Consider the following 18,187-nt stretch of genomic DNA (forward strand, 5'->3'; position numbering starts at 1 on the left):
ATTTTTTCTCCTCTAGGATTCACCAGGATTTGATCCTGGGAACCTCTGATGTGGGAGAGAGGTTCCCTGTCAGCTGCGCCACTTAGTTCCTGGTTTCTGCTGCATTTCATCTTGACTCTCCCCTTTATCTCTCTTTTTGTTGCATCATCTTGGTCCATGACTCACTTGCACAGGCACTTGGCTGTCCACGTGGGCACTTGGCTTGTCGCACAGGCACTCAGCTCGCCGCACGGGCACTCGGCTAGCCACATGGGCACTTGGCTCACTGCACGGGCACTTGGCTTACCATGTGGGCACTCACATGGGCACTTAGCTCGTCATGTTGGCACTCACATGGGCACTTGGCTCACTGTGCAGGCACGCTTTCTCTTCTTCTTTTTCACTAGGAGGCCCCAGGGATTGAACCCGGGTCCTTCCATATGGTAGGCAGAAGCCCTCTCACTTTAGCCACATCTGCTTCCTCCTGTTATTTTTTAAAAATATATTTTTATTACACAAGTTGTGAACTTACAAAGCAATCATGCACATGTGTATAATTGCCATACAGCACCCCTTTACCAACACAACACACTGTAGTGGAACATTTGTTACAGATTATGAGATAACATCATTGGACTGTTACCACCAACCATAGTCCATAGTGTACATTTGGCACACTTTTTCTATACCCCCCCATTATCAACACATGACATCTTTGGCATGATGTACGGTGTTTCTGTTAACCACAGTCTATAGGTCATACCAGTTGTATTTATCCCATGCTTCTCCACATAACTACCACCCTGCAATAGTGACATACATCTGCTCTAGCTTGCGGAAGGACACTGTTGCATCCATACCATTAACTATAATACTCATCCACATCTGGGTTCACTATTATTCAGTCCCGAGATTATTTTCTAGCTTTCTTTCAAATGAACGTTTACATCCCAAGACTACCCTTTTCAACCACATTTCCATTTATAAACCAGCTGCTACTCGCTATGTTACTGTCAACTCTATCCATTTCCACACTTTTACAGTCAAGTTAATTAAAACTTCCACATACATTAAGCATCAGTAGTGGGAGGGGTGGGTGGGGTGTGGGTTATATGGGAACTTCTTATATATATATGTTTGTAAAGATTTATTTTATTTATCCTCCTCCTTGCCACTTGCTCTCTGCTCTCTGTGTCCATTTGCTGTGCGTTCTTCTGTGTCTGCATTGTTGTGTTATCTTGCTGCAGCAGCTCTCCGTGAGCGTGCGACAGCTTGCCTTCACAAAGGAGGCCCTGGGAAGCGAACCCAGGGCTTCCCATATGGTAGATGGGAGCACAGTTGGTTGAGACACATTTGCTTCCCACCTCTTATATTTTTTAATGTAACATTTTTTGTGAACTATGTATCTGTAAAAAAAACCAAAAAAGACAAAATTTTAAAAAGTAAAAAAATAAAGCATCAGTAGTCCTTCTCAGCCCTCTTCTTATCTCGTAATAATCTATACTCTAGGTTTTAATTCTATGCGTTTATTCTTCATATATAGTTCATATTAATGAGACCATGCAGTATTTGTCCTTTTGTGTCTGGCTTACATCACTTAGCATAATGTCTTCAAGATTCATCCATGTTATCATCTGCATCCCAATTTCATTTCTTCTTACTACAACATAGTATTCCATTGTATGTATATACCTGATGTTTATTCATTCATTGGTTGATGGTCGATGGGTTGTTTCCTTCTTTTGGGAATTGTGAATTATGCTGCTATGAACATCAGTGTGCAGATGTTCATTCGTGTCACAGTTTTCATTTCTTCTGGATACATTCCTAGCAGAGGATTTGCTGGATCATATGGCAGCTCTACATTTAGCCTCCTGAGGAACCGCAATACTGTCCTCCACAGAGGATGCACTACTCCACAATCCCATCAACAGTGAAGGATCATTACTTCTCCACATCCTCTCCAGCACTTACTGTCCTCCATTTTAAAAAAATTACAGGCCATTCTATATGGTGTGAGATGGTATCTCATTGCTGCCTCAGTTTGTACCTCCCTAATAGCCAGTGATATGGAATACCTCTCCATGTGCTTTTTGTCCATCTGTGCCTCTGCCTTAGAAAAATGTCTGTTTAAATCTTCTGCCCATCTTCCAATTGGATTGCCTTTTCTTTCATTGTTGAGCTATATGATCTCTCATTATAGAATGAAAAACAAACCCCTAGTGGATACTATCTCAATCTGATTTTTTTTTTAAAGATTTATTTTTTACTTATTTCTCTCCCCTTTCCCTCCCATCCCCCAGTTGTTTGTTCCCTGTGTTCATTCACTGTGTGTTCTTCTGTGTCCGCTTGTATTCTTGTCAGCAGCACCCAGAATCTGTGTCTCATTTTGTTGCATCATCTTGCTGCGTCAGCTCTGCATGTGTGCGAGGCCTTTCCTGGGCAGGCTGCGCTTTTTTCGCTCTGGGCAGCTCTCCTTATGGGGTGCACTCTTTGCGCTTGGGCTCCCCTACACAGGGGACATCCCTGCATGGCACGGCACTTCTTGCACTCGTCAGTACTGCATGCGGGCCAGCTCATCACACGGGTCTGGAGGCCCTGGGTTTGAACCTTGGGCCTCCCATGTGGTAGGCAGATGCCCTAACCGTTGGGCCAAATCCGCTTCCCGATCTCACCTGATTTTAAGGTAATCTCATCTTTCCTTCCTTCTTCAAGATCTCAGGCATAAGATGGGAATTAGATATATCTGAATCCTGAGTCATCTTCATAAATTAGTCTAATGCAGGAGATAAAGTTTTCATAAAGCATTTGGGAATTGAAGGTTCTTTTTCTGTCCCACACCATTGCTCTTGTTTTAGGAGGTATCAGGGATTGGACCCAGGACCTCATACATGGGAAGCAGAAGCAGACATTTGACCACTTGAGCTACATCTGCTCCCCAGCCCTTGGTTTTTATTTTATGTTCTTTGTCTCTTTAATTACTTGAAAGTATTGCCTGCCCTAAACATTACCACTTCCTCACTTTTTAATTCCTTAAGCATGGCAGTCTGGATTCTGACTTCACCACTTACGTGTAACAGCTAGCAAAATTTCCTGTGGCTTTCTTGCCAAATAGAAAGGATTCTCCAATATCCTTCAGTTATTTGCAGGTCTCAAACAGCCTTATGTCTTTCTGTCTCTGCTGTGAATGTATGATCTAGCTAAAATGTCCACTTTCTTTTCTTTGTAAATTTAGGTAGTTTCATTTTTAAATCTAGTGGAAAAGCTCCACTCTAAATCCCTTAAGCTTGAGGGCATGAGCCTGTAGATTCAAAGGCTTGAGCATTTGTGTTGTTTTGTTTTGGTCTCTTTTCATTTGATATTTCAGACAAAATGAAAATGACAGCAGCCATAATTATGAATTAAATAATTCCTTACAGTTTACATAGTGTAGCAGTTTTTTTTTTTTTTTTTTTTGAGAGTTATTTTATTTATCCCACCCTGCCCCCCATTGTTTGTGCTCACTGTCTGCTTGTTGTGTGCTCATCTTTCTTTTTTGGAGGCACCGGGAACTGAACCCATGAGGGATGGAGGCGCCCAATTGCTTGAGCCACCTCCGCTCCCTGCTTATTGTGTCTCCCTTGTCTCCTTGTTGCAGCACCTTGTTGTGCCAGCTCATTGCATCAGCTCGCTGCACCAGCCTGTTGCATCATCTCACTATCTTGCTTGTCTTCTTTAGGAGGCACCAGGAACTGAACCTGGGACCTCCCATGTTGTAGGCAGGTGCCCAACCCTCCGAGCTGCATCTGCTTCCCATAGCAGTTTTACATGGATCACTTCTTTTGATCCCTATAACGCCCTATGAGGCAGGTATTCATATTTAAATTACACAAATTATTGAAAATGCAGACAGTGCATTATTTGTTCTCATTGAGAAACACTTGGTGATCCCACCGGGTTAGGTTTTAGAGTTTCCTTTTTCATGGAACCGTCATTTGATGAGAGCTTCTGTAATGTGATTCTTGTGGATATTTTTGTTTTTCTACCTTCTGCGAATATCTGAGCCTCTTGGATTGGGGCATTGTGTGGGGAGTGGGACTGGGACTGGAAATGGAGATAGGGTTGGATTCTTTTGGGAGATTGCCAGGAACTTGCTGAGACTGCCTTTAAGCCTTGGCTGGTAATGGCCAAGTTTAGAAAGCTCTGCTTCAAGAACCAGAGTGGAATAAACCTTGGTGATTGGCATGATCACATTACCTGAGTGTGATGGCTTCAGGTTTTTCCCAGGATCTACTCTGAAATATTTCATCTTAAGAAAAAGTTATAGGAAGTGGATGTGGCTCTGGCTATTGAGCTTCTACCTACCATATGGGAGGTCCCAGGTTTGGTTCCTGGTGCCTCCTGGAGAACATGAGCAAGACAGTGAGCTGATACAACAGGATGACGCAACAAAGGAGACTCAGGAAACAAAATGGGAGAGACAACAAAGCAGGGAGGGGAGGTGGCTCAAGCAATAGTGCCTCTCTCCCATGTGGAAGGTCTCAGGTTCTGTTCTCAGTGCCTCCTAAAGAGAAGACGAGCAGACACAGGGCACACAACGAATGGACACAGAAAGCAGACAGCGAGCATAAACAAATGTGTGTGTGGGGGAGGGGCTGATAAAATCTTAAAAAAAAAAAAAGTTATGAGCAGCAGGTGTGCTTTGAAGATGTGTCCTTAGTTTCAGGAAACCATTTTAGCTCCAGAACTATTGATTTATAGTTCTTATATGTAGTTTTTACTATAAAACTATAAACTTATAGTTTATTTTAACTGAATAGCTCATTTTAATTCAAGTATTTCTTGATTTATATTAAAATTTTTTTTTTTTTGGTCAGTAAGTTACTTTAACATATACTATTTTCCTTGGTTCTAAACCTTCAAAACAGCAAATCCTTTCTTATTCTTTCATTTATAAAAATTCATTTTAGAAGTTTGAATTTATAATATTTACCTGTAAAGTCAGTTGGTGAGAAAAGTGAAGCTGTTTTGATGAACCCAAACTTGAAGCAGGTTAAAAAAGAAGTTGCAGTCTTATTTTAGCACAATTATTTCTGCATTTGGAAAAAATTATGTAGATAGTTTTTAATAAAACAGCTTGGCTTGGGCTCTAAGGACATCAACTAAAATGATACAGAGGTTTAAAAGAGGTAGAGAAAGCTAATATTTATCAGACAAGAACTATATAATATAAAATTCAGACAAGAAGTCCCTCAAACTGCACACATGTTAAAATTGTTGTGTAATAATGCATCACTCAACATGTCAGAGTTCATTTGTCACTCAGTAGCCGTCATACTCATTGATCACAGTATGGAAGGGATGTCTGTGCACCTGGCCCACATGTGCTGAGTAGTGTACTTGCATATGCTAGTTGATTAGATGGACTTGAGACAGGTTGATTCAATCTTTATAATTAGTACCAGTTTTAAGAAGTGCAGATAGAGCCACAGAGTTGGCAGAAGAAGCTTTAGTTCTTCAGTCTCCATGAAAGTGAATTACTATGAGGGAGGCCTCTAATATTTTACAGTATGAGATATAATACTTCTGAGTGTGGGTTTGTTTTAAAGTTGAGTTTTTAAAGTGGTTAAAAATATAGTCAGCTCTCATTTGGGTGTATTGGAAAGGATGTGGGGAAGGGAGGAGGATTGAGGGTGGGTAGGGAGAAAGGAATTAAGAGATAATCAAAAATTTTAAATTATATCTGGGGTAGATTGATGGCTGTGAGGATTCGGAAATAGTCTGAAAATGGTCACTTTTTTGCAGATGGGTTATGTGATGGGAGTGTTAACTCCAGCTCATTGCTTCAACTGATGCCCCCCCTACTTAGATGAGAGAAGAGGAAGCATATGTCTTGGGGATCCATGTGAAAGAGGGAAAGGATGAATGCTGAGGTCCTTGGGCCCCCTCTCCTTTCATTTTCCATCTTAGCAGTTCTGCTGAGAGTCTCTTTTCTTTGTTGGCTTGTGATTTGGAGGGGCTGTCTAATTTTAAGCCCTTTTTTGGCTTGGCTTTCAGCTGTACCTTCATCTTTGTTGGCTGCCCCTCTGAGACTGAGAGTTGACCCCCTGCCCCAACTGTTTTTGCTCCTCCAAAAATCCAGGAATTCATGTAGTAGTTAGATAACAAAAGCTCTGAATCAAAATATAGCTAATTAATTGAGACAAGGGGCAAATTGAGGAGAGATAGTCTGTAGTCTATAAGAAGCCCTAACCTTCTCTCTGAATCTCTTCACTCTATTTAGACAGGGCCAGGAGCTGTTAATTTGCTTTTGACATGGTTCCAGAATTGAATTTTGAATTTCCTCTCCTTTTTTATTAGCAAAAATGACTGAAAGTCAACTGCACATAGCATGAATTTATAGAGTATACCAAAACTTTGGGTTTCAAGCCAGCTGGGAAATTCCCTGCAGTTTTTTTGGCTTATATTGTGTATTTGAAGAATGTTGAACCAAGATGTTTTGAAGAAGTATGTTGCTATTTTTGTTGAATGTGACCTGGAAGATGCAGATTATTGATTTATTTTCAAATTCCTTCATTAGGCATCTGAAGAAGCCTCCCTCAGGGCTTTGGAAAGTCTGATGACAGAGTTTTTCCATGACTGTACGACCAATGAAAGAAAACGTGAGATAGGTAAGTGAAGTTATACAGTCATTTGTAATGAGAAGGCCCCAGTGGGGAGGAAGGACTTGGCAGCTTTGGCTGGTCAAGCCTGGTTGGTTGCTTCCCTCTTGAATTCTTACTCTTTATGCTCTGGTTTGCCTGGTTGGTAGCTGGTACACTGCAAACCCAGGTAAAAGAGGCATAGGGATGGATTTTCTTTTCTTTGGCCAAGTATAAGACCCCACTCTCCAGTTTATTCTTAGTCACAACACTTTCTTCTCTCCCTTTCTACAAGTTTTGATTATTAAAGGATTCAGACTACTAAGAGATTTAAGTATAATCACTTCAGGTCTTCTGGCAACTTCACAACTATAGTACTTTATAGAACTTTTTGAATTTTGAATTTTTTATTTCTCACACAGACAATATTCGCTGCAATATACTCTGAACTAGAAAGTATATACAAAGTGTTATATCTCTGCTTCAGGGGCATGCTGCGTTGTGGTCTTTTTTTTTTTCTCCTGGTCTTCTCTTACCCCTGAACTTGAGAATGAAAAAGGTTTCTCTCTATCCAAACCTAAAGGTTGTTGTTCCCTCGGATGTCTGACTGCTGTGTACTGACCTTAAAGTCATTGCTTCTGCCTTGTTAGAGGTCTTTTTCTGTGGCTCTGGGGCCCTGAGACCCATTTCTCTGTTCCATTTCGTTTCTCAAAATCATGTTGGCCAATTAAATATTACAGCCAAGTCCATCTTTGCTCCAGAAATCCACTGGGGTTCAGATTTTTGGGTGGCCAGTAGGCTTTTGGCTGCAGTCCATTTCCCCCAAATCATTTAAGTAGCATATCAGCTCTTGGTAGATGCTAACTTCTGATCTCTTTTCATTTGAACCTGATGATCCCTTTTTGGGCATGCCGCTATACTTCTTTCTTTTCTGAGGGAGTATGTGATATAGAATCAGAGCACTTGTAAACAAGGAAAAGCTGACAGGCAGAGACCAGCAAGCAGATGATTAAGTGCCTGACTTAGAAGATCCACCCTGTCCACTTAACTTAGGTTCTCTCAGTACTCAGTTGGGCTGGCACTCCTCTTGCTCCCCAAAATGATCCCCTTCTTAGTTTTTATGATACCAAAATACTTCATATTTACAGTAAAGAAACCAGCAGTGGTTTTTTCCAAAGGAGGTGGAGGATCTTTGCCTTATATCAGTTTGCTGCATTCCAACACTCTTAATTTCTTAGATGTCTTCTTTTTAGTTTATAATTGAAATGCTTTTGGTTTTTCTCATAGGTTTAGTTTGCAGATCAAATATTGCTCACCTATGTATTCATGAATTAAAAATGGAACCATCTGAGCATGTTCATATTCTAAACTGATTTTAAAACATCTTTAAGAAACCAGATGCTGCAAATATCTAGCTTAAATGCAGGCTAAGGGGAATCTGGGGATTTGGTTCTATACAGTGGGTGTATCTTAGTTCAGTTTTTTTTGTACGTAGTCTTTGTAGCTGAATTTGAATGTGTGGGCTGGACCCATTTCTTGTTTCTTTCTTTTTGTTTTTTTTTTTTAAAGATTTATTTTTTATTTATTTCCCCCCTTGCGGCTTGCTTTGCTGTCTGCTCTCTGTGTCCATTTGCTGCGCGTTCTTCTTTGTCTGCTTGTCTCCCTTTGTTGCGTCATCCTGCTGTGCCAGCTCTCCATGGGCACGGGCTGACAGTTCTCCGCAGGTGCAGGCCGTCAGCTTGCCGGCTTGCCCTCATAAGAAGGCCCTGGGTAACAGCTGCTTCCTCTTGTTTCTTTTTGATATCTTAGGATCTACTAAAGGCTTTACTAGCTAGGTGGGAGAAAGGAATGAGGCCTTTTCTTAAAAGTGCTCTACCTCCCTTCCTCCTACTTCCTCTTAGCTGAAGCCGAATTATTAGTGCAGATGAAGCTATTAGGGAGCCTCAAGATGATCTGGTCATATTAACAGTGGAGAAAACTGAAGCATCCAAAAGGAATGACTTGCTTGGGGCTGTGAATTAGTGGCAGAGTCTAGAACAGAGCCCAAGGTTCCTCATTTCCAGCCAGAGCTCATTCTCTCTGGTTTGACTTCACTTCTGGGATTCATAGAAACTTTTACTTAATTATAAAGATAGGCTATCGATTTTCTTTTCTTTTTTTTCCTGGGGAATCAACCCTGGACTTGTATGTGGGAAGCCGGCGCTCAGCCACTGAGCTACATTGGTTCCACTGAGGTGGTTATTTGTTTGCTTGTTGTTTGTTTTTTGGTTTCTTTCTAGGAGGCACCAGTGCCTCCTGTATGGGAGGCTGGCACTTAACTGCTTGAGCTACATCAGGTCCCTCAATTTTCTTTTATTGAGGCTGCATTGTTGTATTTAGCCCAAGTTGTAGGGAGCTAACAGAGCAGTGACCTCAGGACTAGAAAGCAGTGCTGTGTTTCTTGCTTTATCAAAGGCTCCCTAGAATTTCTCAGGGTTGTTGCCTTTGTATTTTTACCCTTTTTGTCTTGTATTTTTTGATCAGTGCAGCAGGTCAAGGTGACTAAGGTGTAGCAAGTGTGGAAACGTAGTGACAGATCTTTAATGCTAGCTCCTTGTAGAATCTGGCTGATGGTATAAGCAGCTTGAGGAGGAGGAAAGTCATTTCTGACTGATTTGATGAGTGGACAGGGTTGCTCCTGGCAACTTCCATTTGATTACTACTTTTATTTAACTGATGTTTCCTTATGATATTTTAAAATATAAACCAAACCAAAATGTATTTTTTCCTATTCTGTCTTGGTAAGGTTAGTTTTAACCTTTTCTTTTACCCTTCATTTTTAGAAGGTGAAATGATACTTTTTTCTTTTGTAAGATTTATTTATTTACAACCCCCCTTTCTGCGTTCCTCTGTGTTTCCTTGTCTCCCTTTGTTGCATCATCTTGCTGCACCAGCTCTCTGTGGGCGTGGTTTAGCGTGCCTTCACAAGGAGGTCCTGGGAAGCGAACCCAGGGCCTCCCACATGGTAGACTGGAGCCGAATTGATTGAGCCACATCCGCTTCCCAAAATGATACTCTTTTAACTCTTTATCCACATATTATATTCAGTAAAACTTTTTTTTTAGGTGGTTCTGGGACCTCGTACATGGGAAGCAGGCATTCAAACCACTGAGCTACATCTGTTCCTCTCAGTAGAAACTTTGTCAGTGAAAATTTCTCTGTCTAAAAATGTGACTATAAGAGAGGTTTTTTGGCTTTTAAATGGCTGAAAACACTGTCAGAGTTCATTGTCCCCTCTAAATCAAAACTCTCAAAAATACTGTATAATCTGTCCCTTCTGTCTTAAAGAATGATCTGGGTTTTGTGTTTGATTTTGATAGCATTTATGTGGAGAAATGTGTTCCATGGGAAAAAAAAAGACAGCCCAACCTTGTATTAATTTCATGTATTTTCATAGCCTTGTTTTGTTGCTATTTAACTTTTCCAGAGGAGCTTCTTAATAACTTTGCCCAGCAAATAGGAGCCTGGAGATTCTGCCTGTATTTTCTCTCCAGCACTAGGAATGACTATGTAATGATGTACAGTTTAACGGTTTTTGAGGTAAGTTGCCAGACAATTTTATCCTCTTTCATAAATGTATTTTGTATTCATTTTGCCCTGTCGCTGGCACTAGACTTTAGCTCTGATGAGCAGATGACTGGGAAACAGTGGTAACTCAGCTCAGGGGCTTCCTTTCACATACTCCCTTTATCAAGATGACTTGTATTCAAGGATACCTTTCCATTTCTGACACCAGAAGGGTAAGACGATGGTTGTTTCTAAGGTTAGGTAAGTAGATTGTTCGTGGTAACATGCAATTTTTCATCCCTTAAAGAGAAAGATAATTAAAGAAAAACATTTGGAAGGAGGGATGATACCCAAAATGCCACTATCCCAACCACAAAAATTTTTATTTGTATCAACTCTCTTCCAGTCTTGGTCTTATTATGCACACATATTTTTTAACATAATTATCAAATTGCTCATGCCATTTTGTATTCTGCTTTTTTTTTTTCCACTTCCTTTTTATGTTATATTCCCGCAAGTGGTTGTACCATTGTTTACCAAGCTGTTCTGTTAGCTAACAGTAAGGTTGTTTCTGATACTATTTTTGGTTGGCAATTAGTAATAGTTTTTGCACATACAGCTTTTTGTTTCTCTTGAATTATGTATTTAGCAAATATTCCTAGGAATGGGATTGTTCTATCATAGGATTTAAGTATTTTTATTACTCTTATTGTCAGAGTGCTCAAAACTTGTTTAAAGCAGGTTTATTGTTTATTGAGGTGATGTGGCTAACCATTGGATAAAAACCAGTTATTTTTGTGCGTAGATTGCTAACTTAAAGACGTATATTTGTTTTTCAGAATTTGATCAATAAAATGTGGCTTGGGGTCCCATCTCAGGATAAGATGGAAATCCGTAGCTGCCTACCCAAACTCCTTTTGGCTCACCATAAAACCTTACCTTACTTTATCCGGAACAAGCTCTGCAAAGTTATTGTTGATATTGGCCGTCAAGATTGGCCCATGTTCTACCATGACTTTTTTACTAACATTTTACAGGTAAGGATATACCTAAGGAAACTTTGAAAATAAATCCAGGAATCTTGGGTATCATGTAAATTGTTCGTAGATGTGATTATTTTCTTGTCTCTAGTAATTTTAAGATTAGCATAGTGAAATTGCAGTAGTGATGTTGTTGTAGGATAGATTATCTCATTCACTCAAACTTTTATTCTTGACCTGGTATATCTTTGTAAAATGGAGACAGGGGAAAAAAAACCCAATTGCTTTGTCTCATGGAATTTTGTTCACCAATACTGGAAAACCTGTTGGGTGCTGTGTCAGGTGGTGGTAGCAGAAGGATGAGGCCTTCACCAGTTTCATAATTTAGTGGGGAAGTAGCTATGCAAACAATAATTATCCAACAATTTGATAATTACTGTAGTGGAAGTATGTGCAGGATGCAGTAGTGGCATAGGATAAGGCTCAAGGAGCCGAAGTAGTTTTTGTTTTGTTTGGTGATGAGATGTTAGATGGAGGAATGACAGTAAAAGCCTGGATTGATAGGCTGAGACCATACTCAGAAGGGTTGCCAGGGGCGTTTTGATGTTTGGTTTATAGACCTTCCTTGAGTTCTAATGAAAAGTTTGGAGAAGGGTGAAAATATGACCACATTTTTTATGTTGGAGCAATGACTGTACATTAGCGTGGAGTCCAGATTGCAGAGGGGCAAGCCAAGGCTAGAGGGAAGAAGATCAGTCAGGTTGCTCTTGGAGAAGTCTGAGGAAGATGTGAGCCAAGCAGAGATCCACCTGGTGGATGGAGGTGAGCAGATGGGTTCAAGAGGCTTTGACCAGTGATTAGACAGTAGAGGGGAGAGAAGGGAGGAATCTAGAATTACTCCTAGGTTTAAATAGCAGATGTAAGTCTTGGGGCCATTAATCCTGCCAGGGCTTAAGGAAGGGGAAGTGGATTTGGGCAGACGATGGTGAATTCAGTTTGGCAGAAAATGCAGTTAAGATTTGTGTGGTCACCCTGTGGGATATCTAGTGAGACATTGGGAAATGAGGGCCTGGGGGTCAGGAAAGAGGTCTGACTAAAGGCCAGGAATTTTGAAAGTCATAGGGAATAGGTGGAGCCTAAAAGCCAAGAAGATGATGTTACTTATTTGAATCCTGTGATTAAATTGGAAACATTTCCATGTTTTTGTAGCAATCTTGGATTATGCAAGAACTAGCTAGGTATTATACACAGTTTACAGAAATAACATTTTTTTGAAATTTGGTTATAATGTCAGTAGGTTCAGGATTTTCTGGAACAATACCATCTTTTGATATTTGACCCACTGTCCCTACAAACCATTTCACTGATGCAGCAATTAAAAAAAAAATCAGTATCCTTACTGCTTCTCTCAGATTCTTGCCTCTAAAGTGGCACAAAAATCCTTCATTCACATTTGTTCAGTTTTATATGGTGATTTATTTATCTACAGGCTTAACACATCAAAGGAGATTCATGCATTTGTCAAGTAAACTATTTGCTGAGTTTTAGCCTTGTGCTAACTAAGCACGTGGTATGGATATAGTAATGAACTAAGCGAGTCCTGCCTTGTTGGAGCTTGTAATCTAGAGACAGAGAGATTGTCATCCAACACTAAACAAATAAATAGTTTCAGATAGTTTCTAAGTATTGTAAGTTTATAAGTATTAAAAAGAAAACTAAAGCTGGATAAGAGGTTACCTAGATAGGTTGTCATGGTAAGGCTTTTCTGAGAAGCAGGCATTTGACATTGAAGTGGTAGAGTGAGCCATATGGATATCTAGGCAAAGAGTGTTTTAGGCAGGGAGAGAAGCAAGTGCAAAGATACTGAGGATTGGCAAGAAGGTTAGTGAGCCAGAAGTGGTAGGAAATGAAGTGAGGCAGGTTTTCCTAGCTCCCTGTCTGATATACTTCATTCCAAGTAGAGGAATACTATCTCTGTCTCTCTTAAGAGGGAGCCAGAGAAGTCCATTGGAGATGGAAAAGATGAAGAAGGATGAGGGTCTAAATGAATTCATTCCTGAATTGGGTTAGTGGCCTGGCCTTTGAGAAGAAGCAAGGGAACATGAGGCAGGGACCAGAGCTCTGATAGCAGGTACATGGGAGCCATATCTTCACCCAGCTGGGTTCACTTGATGAAAAATAAAACATTTCCTATCTACCCCTGCAGTGTAATTTTAATTATAAGCAAAAGGAAATTTGAAAGGGCATTTTTAGGTGAAGCGCTCATGGTTTAAAAAGGCTAGTTGTCCTCTGCTTCCCACCATTTCCCTTTTTCCACACCTTCAAAATTGACTCCCTTAGCCTCATGTAGTTCATGATTTTGAAGCACCGCATAGCAGAAAGATCCCTGGACTGGGAGGCACACAGCAGGGTTGGTTCTGTAGCCATCTGTGTCACAAATCATCCTTGATTATAGCAACTCCTACTATCTGTGTGAATGAGCTTCCTTTACTTCCTTTGTAAAATGAGAGTGTTGGACTAAGCAGTCTTTAAAAATTTCCGTTTGTAGGGGAGCAGGTTTAGCTCAGTGATTGAGTGCCTGCTTCCCATGTATGAGATCGTGGGTTCAATTACCAGTACCTCCAAAAAATCTTTTTTTCCCATTTGTAATACTCTCTGCTTCTTATATGTCCATGAGAACTTGCCAGTGGTATGGCCTATAGGCCATGTCAAGAATGATTGGTGGGGCGTGGATGTAGCTCAAGTGGTTGAGTGCCCGCTACCTGTGTACCATATCCTGGGTTTGATCCCTGGTACCTCCTAAAAACAAAAATAAAACAAGTGAAAAAATGAAAAGAATGATTGTTGATCAGTTCCTGGCATTTCTGACATAAAGAAAACCTTATCAGGTATTGGGAACAAGGCCAAACTGGTTCTGGAATCAGCTACCTAGCAATGATCCTTTGATTAAACTATCTAATAAAAGTTGTTTTGTTTTTTTTTTTGGGTGAGGCTCAGTTCCATTATGGTCTCTTTGCAGTGTGGGGCGCATACCTTTTTCCTTTGTTTTGTTTTTAAACTCTGATTGTGACCATTGGCTTGGACATCTATGTATATTCTTGTGGTGACCATCTTACCAGGAAGAGAAAATAATTGGAGTTCTGAGCATGTTGCTGGCCCACTGAAGAAAGTAGTTGAAGTCAAATTCACTCCTTCCCTCCCCCCCTCCACCCTGTACAAACGAACACATGCATTCTCACCAGTCTGTTCTTTTAAGTCCCTGAAATCTGCAGAGATAGACCTGTGGTTGTGTTGTAACTGGATAATTTAGGGCAAGAAGCATAGAAAAGAATTACTGTTTCATCTCTGATTGGGTGATGTAATAAAAAAAATTGTTGCGTTTTTAGAAGCTCACCCTAAAAACTTGAACTTGATCTTCAACCTGAAGGTGCTCATTATCGTCTGTTAAAATAAATTATAGGGGAGTAGTTTTAGCTTAAGCAATTGAGCACCTGCTTCTCACAGGGGAGGTCCCGGGTTTGGTTCCTGGTGCTTCCTAAAAACAAAAAACCCAAACAAACAACAAGCAAACAAATGAGAAAACCAACTTGGGATCCTATGTGGCTCAGTGGCTGAGCGCCGGCTTCCCACATACAAGGTCGTGGGTTCAATCCCTGGCCCTGGTACCTCAAAAAAAAGGTGTATATGCCAAGTGCAGCTCAAAGACTACCCCTCCTCTGTGGATTTTGCAACTCATCTTGCAGTGCACCCACGGTCCATGCCTGTGTACTTTTCTTGTTTTCTTGTTTTTTAAACTCTTTACTCCCTTGCCTAAAAGAAAATTGTTGTGATTACCTATGTTAAGAGCTTAAATTAGGTATGTGGTGATGATAAATGGAAACACCATTTTGATAAAAAAGCTTCGTGGACACAAAACTAGTAAGAAGAAATATTACACTTTTGTTTCAGCCGTCTTCTTCCTTGACCTTCTCTCTTTTCCCCAAGTGATGAGAGAAAAGAGCTTTAAGATACATTTCCCCACCCTCATATTGGAAGAATTTTTTATTGCTGGGGAGCTCAGAAGCATTCATATCTAGAAGAAAATGTTCCATTTAGTAATACCAGTCATTTCCAGCTGAGAGAATAAGAAGGAAGGCTTGGGAAAAAACAGACAAAAAAGGTAGAGGAAGAAAGTGGATGTGGCTCAGGTGACTTGGCTTCCGCCTACCACATGGGAGTGGCTGGTGTGGATCCTGATGCCTCCTAAACAAGACAGTGGGCTGATGAGATGGGCAGGCATGGCAAGCTGACGCAACAAGAAACACAAGAAGAAGGAACATAATGAGAGACAAAGCAGGAAGCAGAGGTTCCCGGTGCCTCCTAAAGAAGACAGCGAGCTGATGCAACACACAGGTATGGCAAGCTGACGTAACAAGATGATGTAACAAGAGACGTGGGGAGGAAAAAATGTGAGACACAACAAAGCAGAGAGTGGAGGTGGCTTAAATGATTAGGTTCAAATGATTAGGCACTTCTCTCCCACATTGAGTTTGGCTCCTGGTGCCTCCTAAAAAGAAACAAGGCAGATGGGCAGACATAGCAAGTACAAACAACAAGGGGGTGGGGAGAAATAAATAAAATAAATCTTTAAAAAAAAAAAAGGTAAGGAGAAAGAAATGAAAAGGGGGAAGTAATAGAATCTTTTACAGTACAAATTGATAACCCAAAGGTCTCTGAATGGAAAGAGATGCTTACTATATGCTACTTTATGTAAAAAAAAAATTGTTAGAGGCAAGTGGCTCTAGAGGATGTGGCTCAAGCGATTGAGCTCCTGCCTACCACATGGGAGAGCCCGGGTTCAGTTTCTGGTGCCTCCTAAAGAAGACAAGCAAGACAGTGAGCTGACACCACGGGCAGGCACAATGAGCTGACACAAGATGATGCAACAAGAGACACAAGGAGGAAAACATAGTAAGAGCTAAAACAAAAGCGGGGAGTGGGGGTGGCTCAAGCGATTAGATGCCTCCCTCCACAGGGGAGATCCTGGGTTCAGTTCCTGGTGCCTCCTGAAAAGAAGACAAGCAGACAAGAAGTCAGACACAGCAAATGCAAACAAACAAGAGGGTAGGGAGAAAGAAATGAAAAAAGAAAAATTGTTAGAGGAAGGGTTCCCTGTTTCTGCCCTACTACATTATTTGAATTCAAGTGGGTATTAGAAATAGTCCAAACTTGTAAAAAATAAAGGGAGAAATTGTGGAGGATGTATTTGAAGTTCTAGCATTCAAGAGACCTGATTTAACAGCATTTTTGCCACCATTAATTGCTGCTGGTTTTACACAGTGCTGCTCTTGAGGGCAGTTGAATATTCCTTCAGTTCACATTTTTGAGTCCTCACCCTACTCTTTGGGGATGTGCTTTTCCTTGGCTTGCAGTAGGAGTTATTTTTCAAGGGAAACGTAAATGCCGTGAATTCCTTGGAGAATACATGGTTCATATTGGTACAGTTCCTTGATGCCTTCCTGTACCTTAAAACTTATATTTTGTAGCTTGAGTAAATTAAGAATTTATTTGTGTCAGGGAGTGAACTCCACTTAAAGTTGTGATTAAAGAGAAAGGTCAAGTGTTTCTTAAATTATTTGCTTTTTTATAAGATTTGTAGCATATACTTTGACAGAGACTTTCAGTAACAACTCATTTTATTTTCACTGGTTCCAGAAACTAAAAAGTAAACATAATAGTAATGCTTTAAATTTTGTGAAATTGATTAGAGAGAGAAGTAGAGTTAGGTTGTTGAAGGGATACCGCTTCTCTGTTGTTTAATGAAACCTTGTCAGTATGGTACAAAGGAAACCGCAGGCGATAGAAATAGGTTGGTGCAAAAGTAATTGTGGTTTTGCATTGTTGGAATTTGCCACTTGGCATTGGAATACATTCTTAAATATATGTGGTTATGCTATACATAATTTTAATGTGCATTTCTTGCGTTATGGTTTTTGCTAATGACCTATTGCTGTTTATATTTATTTTAGACTATGAAATGTTAGACAAAAAGCAAATTCCATTTCTTATTTGAATTAAAAATGGGTCATAAAGCAGCGGAGACAACTCGCAACATCAACAATGTGTTTGGCCAGGGACTGCTAAGGAGTGTACAGTACAGTGGGTTCGAGAAGTTTTACAGAGGAGATGAGAGCCTTGGAGATGGCATAGTGGCTGGCCATTGGAAATTGACAACGACTGATTGAGAGCAATCATCGAAGCTGATCCTCTTAAAACTACACGAAAAGTTGCTGAAGAATTCACTGTTAACCATTCTACAGTCATTCGGCATTTGAAGCAAATTGGAAAGGTGAAAAAGCTCGATAAGTGGGTGCCTCATGAGCTGACCGAAAATTAAAAAAATTGTCATTTTGGAGTATTGTCTTGTCTTATTCTGCACAGCAACAATGAACCGTTTGATAGGATTGTGACATGCAACAAAAAGTGGGTTTTCTATGACAACCAGTGATAACCAGCTCAGTGGTTGGATTGAGAAGAAACTCAGAAGCACTTCCCAAAGCCAAACTTGCACCAAAAACAGGTTATGGTCAGTGTTTGGCAGTCTGCTGCCTGTCTGGTTCACTACAGCTTTCTGAATCCCAGCGAAATCATTACATCTGAGAAGTATGCTCAGCAAATCGATGAGATGCTCTGAAAACTGCAATGCCCGCGCTGTCACTGGTCAACAGAAAGGGCCCAATTCTTCTCCATTACAATGCCCAACTGCATATCACATAACCAATGCTTCTAGAGTTGAAAGAATTGGACTATGAAGTTTTGCCTTATCTGCCATAGTCACCTGACCTCTCCTCAACCGACTACTACTTCTTCAAGCATCTTGACAACTTTCTGCAGGGAAAACACTTCCAGAGCCAGCAGGATGCAGAAAATGCTTTCCAAGAGTTTGTCAAATCCTGAAACATGGATTTTTACACTACAAGAATAACTTCTCATTAGCAAAAATGTGTTGATTGTAATGGTTCTTATTTTAATGAATAAAGATGTGTTTGAGCTTAGTTATAGTGATTTAAAATTCACAGTCCG

The 18,187-nt window shown here is 40.4% G+C and overlaps 1 protein-coding gene across 4 annotated transcripts in view; it reads left to right on the forward strand.

Moving 5' to 3' along the window:
* XPO6 (exportin 6) overlaps nucleotides 1–18,187 on the forward strand; it is a 154,790-nt gene that overhangs the window by 43,227 nt on the left and 93,376 nt on the right. For all 4 annotated transcript variants that reach the window (XM_004461429.5, XM_012526323.4, XM_071211217.1 and 1 more), the window contains exons 2-4: nucleotides 6,539–6,629; nucleotides 10,066–10,178; nucleotides 10,985–11,182. In XM_004461429.5, the coding sequence (XP_004461486.1) occupies nucleotides 6,539–6,629; nucleotides 10,066–10,178; nucleotides 10,985–11,182 (402 nt within the window). The remainder of the gene's footprint in view (nucleotides 1–6,538; nucleotides 6,630–10,065; nucleotides 10,179–10,984; nucleotides 11,183–18,187) is intronic.

This window comes from Dasypus novemcinctus, chromosome 23, assembly GCF_030445035.2.
Source record: "Dasypus novemcinctus isolate mDasNov1 chromosome 23, mDasNov1.1.hap2, whole genome shotgun sequence".
NCBI lineage: Eukaryota > Metazoa > Chordata > Mammalia > Cingulata > Dasypodidae > Dasypus > Dasypus novemcinctus.